Raw genomic sequence first — 15,354 nt, 5'->3', positions numbered from 1 at the left:
ATCCTGTAAAAAACACCCACCAATCACTGGCTCCGCTTGGAAAGAACCAATGACATGCCTCCTCGCCCCGCTGCGCATACTCTACCCCTCCCGTGTACGGGCCTGAGCTCAGTGCGCGTCGCCGCCGCATTGCTAACAGTAGTCATGTTTGTTTTTAACATTCGGTACGATAGGATGGGCCTTTTTCCCAGCAGACATTTTGACTTGTCATAGTAGGAAAATTCACAGCTGAAATTGATAACCTTAAAGGGATACGCCACCGTTTGTTGAAATAGGGCTCACCACGGTCTCCCCTAGCTGTAGATAGGTGGGCCAACGCATTTTTTGTGCATGCATCGTTTTAGTCCGGTGCAACACCGGCAGCGCCGCCACTAGTTAGCTTAGCGTAGTGAATGGAATCCTATGTTGCCGGTTAGCATGTTGTCAGTAAAAGTGAGCCAACAAAAGACAAAAAAAAAACCTAATTACTTGCACTGAGATAAAAACTGCGTTGGCCCACCTATCTACAGCCAGGGGAGACCGTGATAAGCCCTATTTCAACAAACGGTGGCGTATTCCTTTAACGATGGCTCAGTTCCATCAAGTGTCCCAGTAAGCTATTTCAGTGAGTCAGCATGCACAATACTAGGAACCTCTCCTAAGTGGAATGCAGCCATCATTAGTGGTTTTCAACACACCTGTGCTTCTCCTACTACGACATGTCAACATGTCTGCCGTGAAAAAAGGTCTATTAGGTGTTCGCTTACGGCGAATGAGACATGAGTCCTTTCCCTGCTCTGCTCTGAAGCAGCGATGCTCGTCCACGTCTGCGTGTGGGTCAGAACCCCGAGGATGATGCTACTGTTGGGGGTTTTCTTTAAGCCGATTTGTCGAATCAAAGAATCTTCAGGGAGACCGGATGGCGCAATAATAAGATCTTTATTTAATTGAAAGACCCCGGGTATTTTTCTGCAGAAAAATGACTCCCCTTCCTACCAAGAGTTTTATGGCCAGGGTCAAGTTGACACAGAAGAATAATGTGTGTGTGTGTGTGTGTTTGTGTGTGCGTGCGTGCATCACCTGTGCTGTTTCTTCAAAGATGTCTTCGTCCTCTGAGGAAGCAGAGCCAGGGTGAGAAGAGTCAGAGCTCCCCTCTTCTTCCTCATACAGCATCCTCTTCACCTAAATACGATGAAAGGTTCAAAGGTGAAAAAGAGTTTTGATTTCCTAACGGCTCGTTAGTGGTTGCATCTGTAGCTATGTCGCTACGTGGTTATCCCGACGTTTCTAGGTGGTTGCTAAGATGTTCATGTGTGACTGCTACAGCATGTCTTTAGTAGATGGTTGCCAACTGGATACTAAACTGTGCAGATGATTAGATACAAAAATGTAGTCAATAAAATGAATTAGTCAATTCAAATGTATTGTTTGTTATGCATCTGTTCCCGAACATAAAGATACCTGCTGTGAACTTCATAACACCTACAAAAAAAACACAAAAGCAGAAGTGGAAATACATAATACATCTGGAACTTAACATTTTTCAAATCAAAAAAAGAAATATAAACTAAATTAAAGCTAGCAAAGGCAAAATGAAAACCAACTTAAAGCTGTATAAATAATTTTTTCACGCTGAAGACCACGCATATTTCCAAAGTAATAGCAAACGGCTTACACATTAAGTAGACACAGAGCAACATAAGCATTTAATTAGAGAGGTGTCTCTGGACCACTGAGTCATTTAAAAACAAAACTCACTCTCCCTTTAGCTCTGGTTTGGTCTCCACCAACTCCCTATACCAATAGCTGGCTCTCTATGCAGTGCCAAAACAAAAACGCGATTATGCGATCGCACAATTCAATGCATAATCAGCCAAAGTCCGCATATTTATGCGGGGGCTGCATTTTTTCAAATATGCCGCACTTTCGCCTCATAAATTGCTGATTTCCGCGCAAAATATGCGGGGCTTGCATGATTTCGTAATCCCTGCATTTTCGTTGCAAAAAAGTCCCATATATCTTAGCAGAAAGTTGAAAAATGTTGCGTTTACTTCACACAAGAGCAGCCATTTTCCCCCGTTGCCATGGGAACGTTATGAAGTGACGTAATTACGCGACGTGAACATCATCGAAAAGCAGGGTGTTGGGGGAATCACATTTTTTTCTCTTTTTTATCAAACCGCAGTTTTTGCAAGTTCCTGCAATTTCATTGCATAAAATTGCATAAATATCCCGCATATTCCATCGCATTTTTTAAGAAAACGTGCTGCATAATCAAGGATTTTTGCCCGCAACAATCACAAAAAAAACTCATTTTTCTGGAAGGACTTTCTATGGTGAAAAAGGTGGAGCAACTAGTCTCTAACTTTGTTTGTCTGCTGTTTGGTGCTGAGCAGGTTGAATAAAGTGGATTCATCAGAAACTATTTAAGTTTGGCTCTGTGAAACTTGAACAATACGCTGAGAGACCCTAAAAGGCTGTGTACTTCAGAGTCAGGTGATAACTCAACATTCAATTAAAAACAACGGAGGAGTTTGGATGATGGCTTTCTACCTGCTGTGCGGTCATGCTGTCGGCCTGGCTCAGTGTGGCGCACAGCAGGGCCTGGAAGTACAGGTTGAAGCTCATGGCGGACTGACGGTACAGATTAGCCGCGCCAGAAACCCCCGACACCTTCATCAGTAGGTACTTCAGACCGGGCCGGGTGTCAAAGTCCCGCGCTGTCCTGCACAAGAAGAAGAAGAGATCAGGAGATTAGTCAGAGTGTGAAGCTGATCAACATTATTACCAGCCGGATTACAGATTCATATGACACTGTCATCTGCATATCATATGCATGTCATCTTTGTTGCAATAAATTGCTAACATCTAAGGGGTATAACTCTTGATGGTATATGTATATGTGGTATATGTCATCCCAGACCGAGGTGGTAGTTCCCCTGATCAAAAAGGGGGACCAGAGGGTGTGTGCTAATTACTGGGGTATCACACTTCTCAGCCTCCCTGGTAAAGTCTACTCCAAGGTGCTGGAAAGGAGGGTTCAGCAGATAGTCGAACCTCGGGTTCAAGAGGAACAATGCGGATTCCGTCCTGGTCGTGAAAAAACGGAGGGAGCCTGGGAATATGCCCATCCGGTCTATATGTGTTTTGTAGATCTGGAGAAGGCGTATCACCGGGAACCCCGGGAGATACTGTGGGAGGTGCTGTGGGAGTAGCCAGGGCTGTGCTTTCTCACCAATCCTGTTTGTGATATTCATGGACAGGATATCGAGGCTTGGGAGGGGTGGGGAGGGGTTGCAGTTCAGTGGGCTGGGGATCTCATCGAGGCTTTTTGCAGATGATGTGGTCCTGATGGCATCCGAGCGTGAAGTGGATTGGATGAGGATCAGCACCTCTAAATCTGTGGCCATGGTTCTTAGCAGGAAACCGATGGAGTGCCTACTCCAGGTAGGGAATGAGTCTTTACCCCAAGTGAAGGAGTTTAAGTACCTTGGGGTCTTGTTCGCGAGTGAGGGGACAATGGAGCGGGATGGCGAGATTGGTCAGAGAAACGGCACGGGTGGGGGGGCGGTATTACATTAAATTTATTGCACAATAAAGCCTCGGGAAGGAACTTGTTTTGGTGGAACGTGTGTACGTTCAAAGGTTGTTTTAGTCGTGCACCAGAAAACTCAGATTGGACAGATAGTCTAGCTAGCTGTCTGGATTTACCCTGCAGAGATGTGAGGAGCAGTTAACCATAGTCCCCTAGAAATCCACCGGAGTTTAGAACGCCAACACAAAGAAAGCGGAAGGTGACGGGCATCCGTCCGAATATGATGGACATCCGTGAAATTTCCAGCGGCAATGGAGCAATCTCGGAAGTGAAACGTCGTGGTTACAGACAAAATTATTTAAGACCTAAAACACAATAGTTCAGCGAATTTAAGATTTTTTTAAAGGCTAAAAGTTTCATTTTGAAATTTTTTAGTTTTTAAGACTTTTTAAGACCCCACGGAAACGATATATGGCTGATTTTCTCATTGCAGTCACCTGTAAGAGTCCAGCAGCAGATCAAGGATTATGGCTAAGTTAGTCATGGAGATGTAGCGCAGGAAGCCTGCAGCGGCCCGGCTGGGGTCAGAGGTCACGGGGGTGACGCTTTCGGTTCCGTCGGGATGCTTGACGAACTCCTCCAGCAGGATGTCGTAGAGGTTTTGGAGCAGGACCTGGTGGGACAGCAGGCTCACCACGATGGTCCTGAAGGGGATCCTGCAGGATTCAGAAACAGGGATGGATGCCGGTCAAATCACATTTATTTTGTTCTTAAATTACTTCAGACAATCTTTTGCCTTAAGTAAGAAATAACCACTTTCTTAATGTAACCGGGCTGTGATAAACCTATTTAACAGCTACTGTATTTTGGCTTCTGAAATAAATTATTTAGCTTTTAGAGGAGCTAAAATACATTATAATTAAGGGGAGACACTAAAGGCAAAACAAACATTTTTCAATTCCCTACTGTTACACACACACACACACACACACACACACACACACACACACACACACACACACACACACACACACACACACACACACACACACACACACACACACACACACACACAGGTAGACTGTGTGGAGCTGCACAATGGATCATATTTGTTTGATTACAGTTTTGTCAATTTCCACATTAAACACATTAGGGGCCGCGTTGTCAGAACGCAGAATCCATAAAAGACGTGGAAAATGTGATTTCATAATTACCATTACCTGTTAAAAAAACAGTACTTGCAAATCCTTTTCATTTCACTAAACAGCAAATTCGACACAAATTTCAGGATATGTTACATCTCATAACACCAATAAAGAAATGCATCACAAGATACTATTTTCTCCACACCGTGCAGCTCTACAGGTGAACAGTTAGTTTGCATGCAGAGCCATACTGTACTCTGTGTGTGGACATTTTTCATACTGTTAAAACTGACGAGCACAAAGTCACAGATGTCACAGAAAAACAGCCTTACCCAATTTTCCTGGAAGCACAGCAGCAGAAAGACAAGCAAAGACCGTTAGTGAGTTAGGTGCGAGTTCATTTGGCTGTTACTAATAACTAACAAAAATACATTGATGTACTTTCTTGTTGCAAAACTGGCTTTCTTAATTTTGAAAATTTGCATCATGTGAACACAAACCGTTCTACAAAGTTACTGAAAGAGGAAATATACTTCTGAACTCCATCTAACATTTTTTTTAAAAGTATACAAAACAGCTGTTAACTAAAGAGCCGGGCACATTGTAAGAAAAGTACCGCAAAGACGAGACAAAATGTGCTTCCATGCACATTCCATCTGGGCTTTTCATATAAAAATAAGCAGCAACCCAAAAGGCAAAATAAAACACAGCGCTGCCAAGGAGGGTCTGGCTAGTCCACACAGTATTCCTGGATGGGAGAAAAATGTGCTCTGGTTTATTGGCATTTCTTTAAACCAATCACAATTGTCTTGGGCGGCGCTAAGCTCCGCATGGAGCCCCTGCAAAATAGCCTCGGGGAAGGAACTTGTTTTGGTGGAAAGTGTACGTTCAAAAGTTGTTTTAGTCGTGCGAGAGAAAACTCAGATAGGACAGCTAGCTGTCTGGATTTACCCTGCAGAGATCTGAGGAGCAGTTAACCATAGTCCTCAGAAATCCACCGGAGGTTAGAACGCCAACACAAAGAAAGAGGAAGGTGACGGGCATTCAGACGGCACCTGAACAATCCCAGAAATGAATGTCGGATAATTATCATCACATGTGGAGCCGAACCTGCTTCTGTGTGTGTGTGTGTGTGTGTGTGTGTGTGTGTGTGTGTGTGTGTGTGTGTGTGTGTGTGTGTGTGTGTGTGTGTGTGTGTGTGTGTGTGTGTGTGTGTGTGTTTGTGTGTTGTCCACCTCTTCTGTGTGTGTCCGTTGGCCTGCTGGTCTGTCGGCAGCTCGATGATGAGAACGCAGGACTGAGCGTGCTCAAAGCCCTCCTTGTTGTTGGGCGTCTTCGGCGAGCACTGGGTGTCCAACATAAAGACCTGGGACCCAGAGAGGACATGTCAGTCGTTGTGACAATAAAGCTGCATATCTGCTTATTGAAGTTTAAGTTGTGCGTTTAAGATAGAATTCTATTTGATCTTTGCTTGAAGCTTTAGTGCGTAACTTTTTTATATTAATGAACGTCGGTTACAAGCCTTCCGTGATCGCCCACCCCTCCTCCACACAGTTGCTAGTAACCAAGGAGGACATGGAGGATTAAAAAAAACATGTCGGACTCTTCAGAAGAGGCCATTATCTTTACTCAAGTTTCTGCGTGCGAAAGTCGCCGGACGCCACAATCTTCTGAACATAGTCATACTGAGAGATCCAGAGAGAGTTGTGTGGAGCTGATAGTCTTAATTAGCTTTGTAGCAACTCATTTGGTAATGGCTTGAATGTAACGGACGTTCATTACTATATAAAAAAAGTTATGCATTAAAGCTTGAAGTCCTACTGACCTGCTGAGCCATGGCTTTGATCCGCCAGTACTCCGCCTCAGCTGCAGCAGAGTGGGACGGAGCGGCCACCTTCACTTCACAGGCGTCTCCCGAAAAACTGTCTGAACCGCTGTGGAAACACGCCAGAAGGTTCTACAGAGAGACAGAGAGAGAGACACAAGGAGCCCGAGAGAGAGAGAGACACACAGTGAGACAGACAGAGAGAGACACAGAGAGAGAGAGAGAGAGAGAGAGGGAGACACAGAGAGATATAGAGTATTAGTATAGTACAGTATCGTAGTATATAAATATACAGAAACAAGCTATTACATTTTGGACATAGCTTAATTTAAGCCAAAAAGACACACTTCATTTCAAAGCACTAAAAACCCAAGAGACAGTCCCCTCAATCAGCTGATGGTGAAGCTAACTAACCTGGCTCCCCCCAGTCAGCTGATGGTGAAGCTAACTAACCTGGCTCCCCCCAGTCAGCTGATGGTGAAGCTAACTAACCTGGCTCCCCCCAGTCAGCTGATGGTGAAGCTAACTAACCTGGTTCCCCCCAGTCAGCTGATGGTGAAGCTAACTAACCTGGCTCCCCCCAGTCAGCTGATGGTGAAGCTAACTAACCTGGTTCCCCCCAGTCAGCTGATGGTGAAGCTAACTAACCCGGCTCCCATCAGCACTGGTTCAAGACAACACAACAGAACAAACAGATTATGAATCATTCAAAAGATCAATATTTAGAACATTGGAAAAGTCAAACAAAAACACAAAGTAGACTAAATTGTTATCTGACTCTTAACAGAGAACATGAATTGGCTGAGTATCTGCACACAGAGATGGATCCTGACTAAATACAGGCTCAGTGACCACCAACTGGCCGTAGAGACAGGAAGACTCAGGCTGCCCAGAGAGGAGCGTATATGTGCTCACTGCTGAACAGGGGAGCTAGAAAAAAAGAGATATCCACTGTGTCACTGTCATCCTCCACTGTGAAAAATTCTATTCACTAAGATATTTACACTTTGGAAAAATAGCCCAAAAAATTGCCAATTTCCCAATGTTAACATCAGAGGAGAAGCTGGTAGTTCTCCTAGGAGAAGGGACAGCATATATATATTCCCTCAATACATAAATCAAATAAAACAAGAAGCAAAACAACCCCGAAACTTACACTACACGGTATACAGTACATAGCCCTTATCCATGTTTTTAATTCCATTATATTATACACTCTCTGGTAAAATGGTGAAAGCTGGTGAGTCAATCACCTAACTACTTCTGTGGCCAGCCGATACAAATGTTTTAATGTCCTTCCTGATTTGATTGTTTAATACAGTATATAGATTATGTTATACGAATGTGACCTGAATGCAGCGCTTATAGAAGAATCAGCTTTCCTCTAAAACCCAGTCAGAGGTCACGTGTTGATGTGTGTGAAAGCATAAGGACGTGTTAGGGATTGACTGCCAGCTTTATGCGGAGGGCTGCCGGTGTCCTACAAACACTAGACCTTCTCTTTAGTTATTTCAGCTAAAATAGTTACTGCAGTCCAAATTCAAAATACTGGACAGAGTCGTCTCCCCCGCCCCCTCCTCCCCAGACCTGGAGTTCACGGAGGTTGCCAGGTTGAGAACACAGCATCAATGTTGCAAGACGCTAGTCATACACAGCCAGACATTACTCCAGAGCACAGCGGAGTAGCTAACGTTAGATGCTGGTTATATTGACATAGCATACATTGATATTGTCATAAAAGCCCGTGCTCATGCGGAGCTCTGTACCTGACTGACAACCACCCTATCTCGGATTAAAATGATGGCAACAGCCGCTAAAAACACCGCTACCTCGCAGTCTTCTCTACCCCACTGACAGACGTCTTAAAATTAAAGTGCTCATATTATGCTCATTTTCAGGTTCATAATTGTATTTAGAGGTTGTACCAGAATAGGTTTACATGGTTTCATTTTCAGAAAACAACATATTTTTGTTGTACTGCACATTGCTGCAGCTCCTCTTTTCACCCTGTGTGTTGAGCTCTCTGTTTTAGCTACAGAGTGAGACATCTCACTTCTGTTCCATCTTTGTTAGGAGTCACACATGCGCAGTAGCTAGGTAAGGACTACTAGCCAGTCAGAAGCAGAGTATGAGGGCGTGCCACGCTAGCAGCTAGTCGAGCATTGCGACGTGTGTTACAAAGTGACGCACGTTTGTCTCTGAAGTAAAGGGCTTTTTCACTTTGTAAACCTATAATGTGCACAAAAATGATAGATAAAACAATAAAGGAAAGGGGAAATGCCAAAAAGCATAATATGAGCCCTTTAAGGAAACAACCGCTAAAGACTCACGGTCCTCTGTACCGATTCACAGCCACGGCCGCTCAACAGACTACACGTTGTAAACACCCGGTGCAGGCTTGCTTGGTCCTCCGGTAACGTTAGCAGTTATGGGCTGACCAGTCGGGATCACTTCACTGGCTGTGTCTCAATTGTTGTGCGAGTAACTAACTCGAGTAACGTTACTCTGTGATATTCAATGTAAGTACACAAATGTTGAAACGACTGAACGTCAACTGTTATCCCCTTTGTTTGTTTGCAGCTTCCATGGCTGTACTACAGCTGCAGCGCGCTGGGTTTGCGTTTTTACAGATATATCTGGCAACCCGGCCCGGCTTTCAAAATGGGCAGTTGATAGGAGGAAATACTGCCATTAGCATTGTTGTCAGAAAACATAGCATTTCAGCTTAGCATGTTACCTTAATAGATGACATATGATATGATGTCTGATGACATATTGTGGTCATTTTAGGATTCAATCCAATATTGCACATTTAAGAACATTTGCTGCTTTTAGTCTCCCATTTTTATACAATCATTTGACATTTTAGGCCTTTATTGGACAGGACAGCTTAGACATGAAAGTGGAGAGAGGTGGAATGACGTGCAGCAAATGGCCTCAGGTCGGAACCGAACCCGCGGCGACTGCGTCGAGGACTGAGCCTCTGCATGTGTGCTCACGCTCTACCAACTGAGCTAACCAGGCGCCCGTTTTCATGCTTTTATACTGACGCTTTTACCCTGTAGCACTTTAAGATTTGTTTTAAATGTAAAGTGCGTTATAAATAAAATGTATTATTAACATAATCAAAAAGCAGTACGAAGGGTAATTAAATTGCTAGTTATGTGTCCCATTTTACTATTTAACATGTAATCTATCTACACACATGTAAAACATGAAAAAAAAAGTTTTACAGATCAATATGTAATCGCAGCTGTAAAAGCATCTGGATCACAGCAGCTCTTATATAAACTGCCATAAGAACTAAATAGATATGATGTGCCATGTAAAACAAAACCATTAGCCCCAACATGTCACAAAAGCGGTTACATAAACAAAATGACTGCATGTGGCTAAGAGCATGCTGAGCCATATGTTGAGATTCCATACATTAAAAGGGAGCATTATATTTTAATAACCGTTGTTTATCTGTAAGATAAATTCACCAAGGAGACATGTGTTAATAGAAGACATTGCATAATTAATGGGCTTCACACCTTACACAGGTAAAAGCACAAAAAACAAATGATAAAAACTAGGGGTGGGAAAAAAAATATATATTGAAAATCGTATCTATTGTGATTTTTTTGCGACGATTTTTTTAATTGATTCTTTTCCCAGAATCAATATTTTGTATTTATTTTTTCAACCAATGATTCATCTAAATATTTTCTCTTTATACTGTACCGCCGATGGGGACTACATCATATCCGTTTTCTGACCGAAAACAGAAAATGGAGAAAATCCATGTGATGTACTTCTTTACAAACGAAATACATGTCAGACTGACGTGGGACGTGCACATCAGAAAACAATTAGAAAACAAGTAGTTTTTAGATATGTCTCCTGATATATTGTCTCTAGAAGTGTATTATGTAACTTTTGTTTTTGTGGAAGAAGGAAAAGAAATACCCAACACTCTACACTATTGAATCGCAATAAATGAAAATCACAATACAAATCCATTCTGCAGCCATGTATGGTGAAAGAATCGAATCGGGACAAAAGCATACTGTCCCAGCCCTAAAAACACACACAGAGTGGAACAATGAGAAGAATAGAACAAGCAAGCAAAAGCACATAATAAAAAACATAAAAGAAACTAACTGATTAGAGCCTGACCGATATATATCGACTTGCCGATATTATCGGCCGATATTGGGCATTTTCCAAGCTATCGCTATCAGCATTTATAATGGCCGATCAATGATTTTTTTTTTTTTTAAATATTCCTTTATCAGAATCATTTATGACAAATAAATGATTCTGATAAATGAATATTTAAAAAATAAAATAAAAACGATGAAACACCCTTCAACCATGTTAAGAGTGTTTCCGTTGCATCGTTTGTCCACCTGAGGGCGCTCTACAACGTCCCTGTTGGCTACACTATTTGAACGAAAACACAATAACAAAAAAAAAATCAGAAGTTTAATATATTTTGATGTTCCTCTGTTCCGTTTTGACAATAAAACAAAAGTTTATTAGTGAGGACTCAAAAATAACTACAAATAACTAATGTTAGGGAAATCTCTTTGTTTTGTTACGCGTTTCTGGATTTTTTTTTTTTATATATATCGGCCGATATATCGGATTTTTAAATCACCAATTATTTGTATCGATATCGGCCTTAAAAATCCTTTATTGGTCGGGCTCTACATTTGATTGAGAAGAAGATGAATTAAAAGCAATGGTAAACCGGTAGCTCTTCAGCTTGGATTTGATTTGAAAGAAGGTCTTAGCCCTTCTGCTTCAATTTGTTCCACATGTAGCAGCGTAGAAGCTCAACGCAGCTTCACCCGTGTTTAGTTTTGACCCTGGGAGCAGCCAGTCGTCCAGAACCAGCCGACCTGAGCGGTCTGCGAGGTTCGGACTGGGTCGGGGGGGTTTGAGAAGAATCTCGGACCTGAACCTGTCTGTGGTCCATGGACAAGCAGTAGACGTTGTTTCTGTGACAGAATTGGTAGCCAAAGCAGTGATCTGAGAACTGAAGTTCATAAACGAACAAAGAATAAAACAAAGGACAACCTCTTTTTTTTTTTTTTTAAATGTGTTGCTAAGGAGATTGAGAACATAGGCCAGCAAATAACCACAAAGCTCATTTGGTCAGTTACAGTCCCAAAATCATATCTGCTGGGCAGAGAAAATCTGTCAATGGTGGTGAGATCATCATCATTACACACACACACACACACACACACACACACACACACACACACACACACACACACACACACACACACACACACACACACACACACACACACACACACACACACACACACACACACAGATGTGGCTCTAAGCTGTAAAGCAGCTTAGCTGCAGTCAGTCAGTTGCCACAGGACTGCATGAACACAAAACATCCACCAATAGAATGCCTGCCAATGTCACCTCTACTTAACACACACACGCACATCCCCCCAGCAGGTACGAAAATTAACAAATGAACATAGTCTCCTCATTTGTCACAAAGCTGAGCATTCTGGGAAATTGTCTCATACAGTATTACTCAGCAGGTTTTTAACCCCAGCTCAACTTAGTCGGCACACAGAGAGGAGAGAAGAAACTAGAAAATATTCACATTTAAGAAGCTGGAATCAGAGAAAATGTTACTTTCTTTCATAAAAAAATGACCCAAACCGATGAATCGAATATCAAAATAGTTGCCGATTCATTTAATAGTTGACAACTAATCGATTCGTCTTTTGCAGCTCTATAGGTAACCAACAATAACTTGCTTGTAGTACCAAAAACTACCAAAAGTTGGCACGGAATGCCTGGTCAGAGTGCTTTTACTCTCCGTTCAGATGGATGATCAGACAGATAATCCTGCTAACTTTAGACACCACCTTTTTAGGCAAAGTTGTGTCTGTCTGTCTGTACTGCTTATGTTTAAGACATACACATATGTACCTTAAAGCACTGTTTGTGGTTTTGTGAACAAAATTCAGGTCGCAGCTCTTGTTTGTTAAACGTTGAGCTGCATTTATGTGCAGTCGTCAAGACAAACGATTTGGATTACCTAGCCCAGATATGGAAGCTTTGAGGCAGCATTTTCTTTAATCAGTTTAGCGGAGAGAAGAGAGATGGAACAGAAAAAAAACACTGACACAGTGAGGAAACAGTCGCTGTTCACAGCAGCAGGACACTCTCGATGTGTATGTGTGTGTGTGCGTGCGTGAGCGTGTGTGTGTGTGTGAGGGTAACTGGGGTTATCAAGCTTAACGTGGAGTGGCAGCATGTTGACAGCATTAACAGCAAAGGCTTTCAGATTACTTCTGTCCCAACCAGCAGCTTCAGATTGGGGATGGATTATGCAGGTTTACTACTGTGGACTGGCCTGTTGAGTGTGCTTCTAAATGTGCACATTTTCGGTAACACTTTACTTGAAGGTATCTACATAAGAGTGACATGACAACATGAACACATGACACTCTCATGACACATAAACCCTAACTCTAACCATAACTTGTCATGACAAAAAAATTAATGACACTTACTGACAGAAGCGTTACGTCATAAACGTATATGACTTGTTTATAATGTTTATGACACTTTCATAAATCATATGTCACTCTCATGTAGATACCTGCAAGTAAAGTGAAACCAAATGTTCGTACCTTTTTACATTTTTGTGTCTGCTGACTTGTGACACGAGAGCATGATGTATGCCATTTTATTATACACTACTTAATCTGCAACTGCCTGCAGTTTTGTTTATGTGTGTTGTGTGTGTGTGTGTGTGTGTGTGTGTGTGTGTGTGTGTGTGTGTGTGTGTGTGTGTGTACCTTGACAGGCTCTAGCGTAGCAGAGAAAGCATCCTGCAGAGCACAGCAGGCCAACCGCCACATTTCTTCCGTGAACACTGGACCCACTGTGACCAAAATATACCTGGAGAGGGAACAATAGAAACGACGGTGAGAGAGAATAACAGTGTCTGTGCCAGTGTCAGACAAAAAATAAACCTACTTTGTAACACATTGTCCAAACTATGATCTAAATAATACCTCAGTAAATACCAAAACCAACAATACGTTTGGCTGCCTCGTAAAACTTTCGGTAACATTTTACTTGAAGGTATCGACATAAGAGTGACATTACACTGTCATAACATTACATAGCCATAATTTATTCTGCTCTTATAACACCGCAATATATTTCTTGTCCTGCCTATGCACCACCTGTCTACACTTGAACATCGCATTAGACTTTTTTTTTGCACTTCTGGTTGGACGTTATAAACAAGTCATACACGTTTATGACTTCTGTCATTAAGGGTAGTTCCGTTTTTGTCATGACAAGTTGACATTGTTTGGGTTGTTTATAACGTTATGACACATTCATGAAAGTGTAGTCAGTAGTCATGTCACAACATGACACTGACTACTGACTACCCTGCGCTGTTGGTGACACTCACATTCCCCATCCCATTGGTTCCTACTGAAGACATATTCATAAAAATGGCTCACGCATATACAGTATATCGGTTTTATTTTTTATTTTTTAAAGCGCCCATATTATACTCATTTTCAGGTTCATAATTGTATTTTAAGGTTGTACCAGAATAGGTTTACATGGTTTAATTTTCAAAAAACACCATATTTTTGTTGTACTGCACAGCTCTCTCTCACTGCTGTAGATCCTCTTTTCACCTGGTTTCTGTTTTAGCTACAGAGTGAGACCTCTTTTCTTCTTCTTCTTCTGTACTATCTTTGATTGCACTCGCACATGCTCAGTAGCTCAGATGTAGATCATGTCAGCTAGCTAGCTCCATAGAAGTAAAAGACAGGCTGTTTCTCCAACTTCAGTCAGTTACAAGGCAGGATTAGCTGGGATACTTCTAAATGAGGGCGCACATGTAAGTAGTTCTTTTGTAGATTATGGTGAACTTGTGTGTTGTAGCAGTGCTTTGCTATTGAGAACGAGGTACCATGCTAGTGTTAGCATTAGCGTTAGCATGCTAACGCTAACGCTACGAGCTAACGGTTGCGGTTAGCCAGCTCATTTCGGATTGTGACGTCACAGTCCGAGCCGATTTTGAACAGCTCACCAGGAGACTGAAGGCAGGACACATTCAGAAACCATATCTCACTCAGAACAGCATGGATGGCTTTTTGTCAAAGTTTGTATGTGTGTGGAAGCACCAGAGACACAAAAGAACACCCCAAATACCAGAAAAAGTGTTTTTTTCATAATATGGGCACTTTAAAGCTCTGTCATTTCCTAAAGCAGCAAGGCACTGTTTATTCGAGCAAACATAACATAAGAAACATAAGAAATGTAGCATTTTGGGGGGATTATTTCCAGCGGCAGATCATTACACATTCGGTGCTCTGGTGAGTATTTCACGCTGCAGGACGGTGTATTTGGGATTGAGTCAAAATGAAGGAACATGTCACCCAGTGCAACAGTGTGGTTCAGTGATGGAGCTCCACAGCATGTCACAGAGGAAGAAGATATATCAGCGTTTTGGATACGCAGACCAATAACTGTTACTGGGATTAACTTGTTGTTAGATTTGGCCCTTTCTTGGGATTTGCGGACAATAATACAAATCTAGAATACCACAACCCTTATTCTTTAAGACAGTGATAAAGTCTTCTTAGAATTTCGCCCCAAATTCTCAGACTTCCTCCAACTCAAACGGAGGATAAAAAATGTGAGGATATTATCTGATTGCAATTTTTCTGGCCAACATACTGATTACAATTTCAAATGAAATTGTTTTTTCATGATGCAATCAGTCAGATCATCTATTTTAGACAAATGCTTACCCCTCATTTGCTGTTCAAAAAGAAAAAAGTCCATGTTAGTGTATCAACCAATGC

The 15,354-nt window shown here is 42.1% G+C and overlaps 1 protein-coding gene across 1 annotated transcript in view; it reads right to left on the bottom strand.

Moving 5' to 3' along the window:
• Window positions 1-15,354, bottom strand: part of arfgef3 (ARFGEF family member 3) — a 93,564-nt gene that overhangs the window by 5,817 nt on the left and 72,393 nt on the right. Inside the window, exons 34-39 of the mRNA XM_039783761.1 lie at window positions 13,315-13,417; window positions 6,485-6,616; window positions 5,895-6,025; window positions 4,012-4,230; window positions 2,533-2,704; window positions 1,060-1,161 (exon numbers count right to left, since the gene is read on the bottom strand). Coding sequence (XP_039639695.1) covers window positions 1,060-1,161; window positions 2,533-2,704; window positions 4,012-4,230; window positions 5,895-6,025; window positions 6,485-6,616; window positions 13,315-13,417 — 859 coding nt within the window. The remainder of the gene's footprint in view (window positions 1-1,059; window positions 1,162-2,532; window positions 2,705-4,011; window positions 4,231-5,894; window positions 6,026-6,484; window positions 6,617-13,314; window positions 13,418-15,354) is intronic.

The sequence above is a fragment of the Perca fluviatilis genome, chromosome 19 (genome assembly GCF_010015445.1).
Source record: "Perca fluviatilis chromosome 19, GENO_Pfluv_1.0, whole genome shotgun sequence".
NCBI classification, from domain to species: domain Eukaryota; kingdom Metazoa; phylum Chordata; class Actinopteri; order Perciformes; family Percidae; genus Perca; species Perca fluviatilis.
The sequence above is the reverse complement of the archived record's forward strand: the minus strand, read 5'-3'. Positions and strand labels throughout refer to the sequence as shown.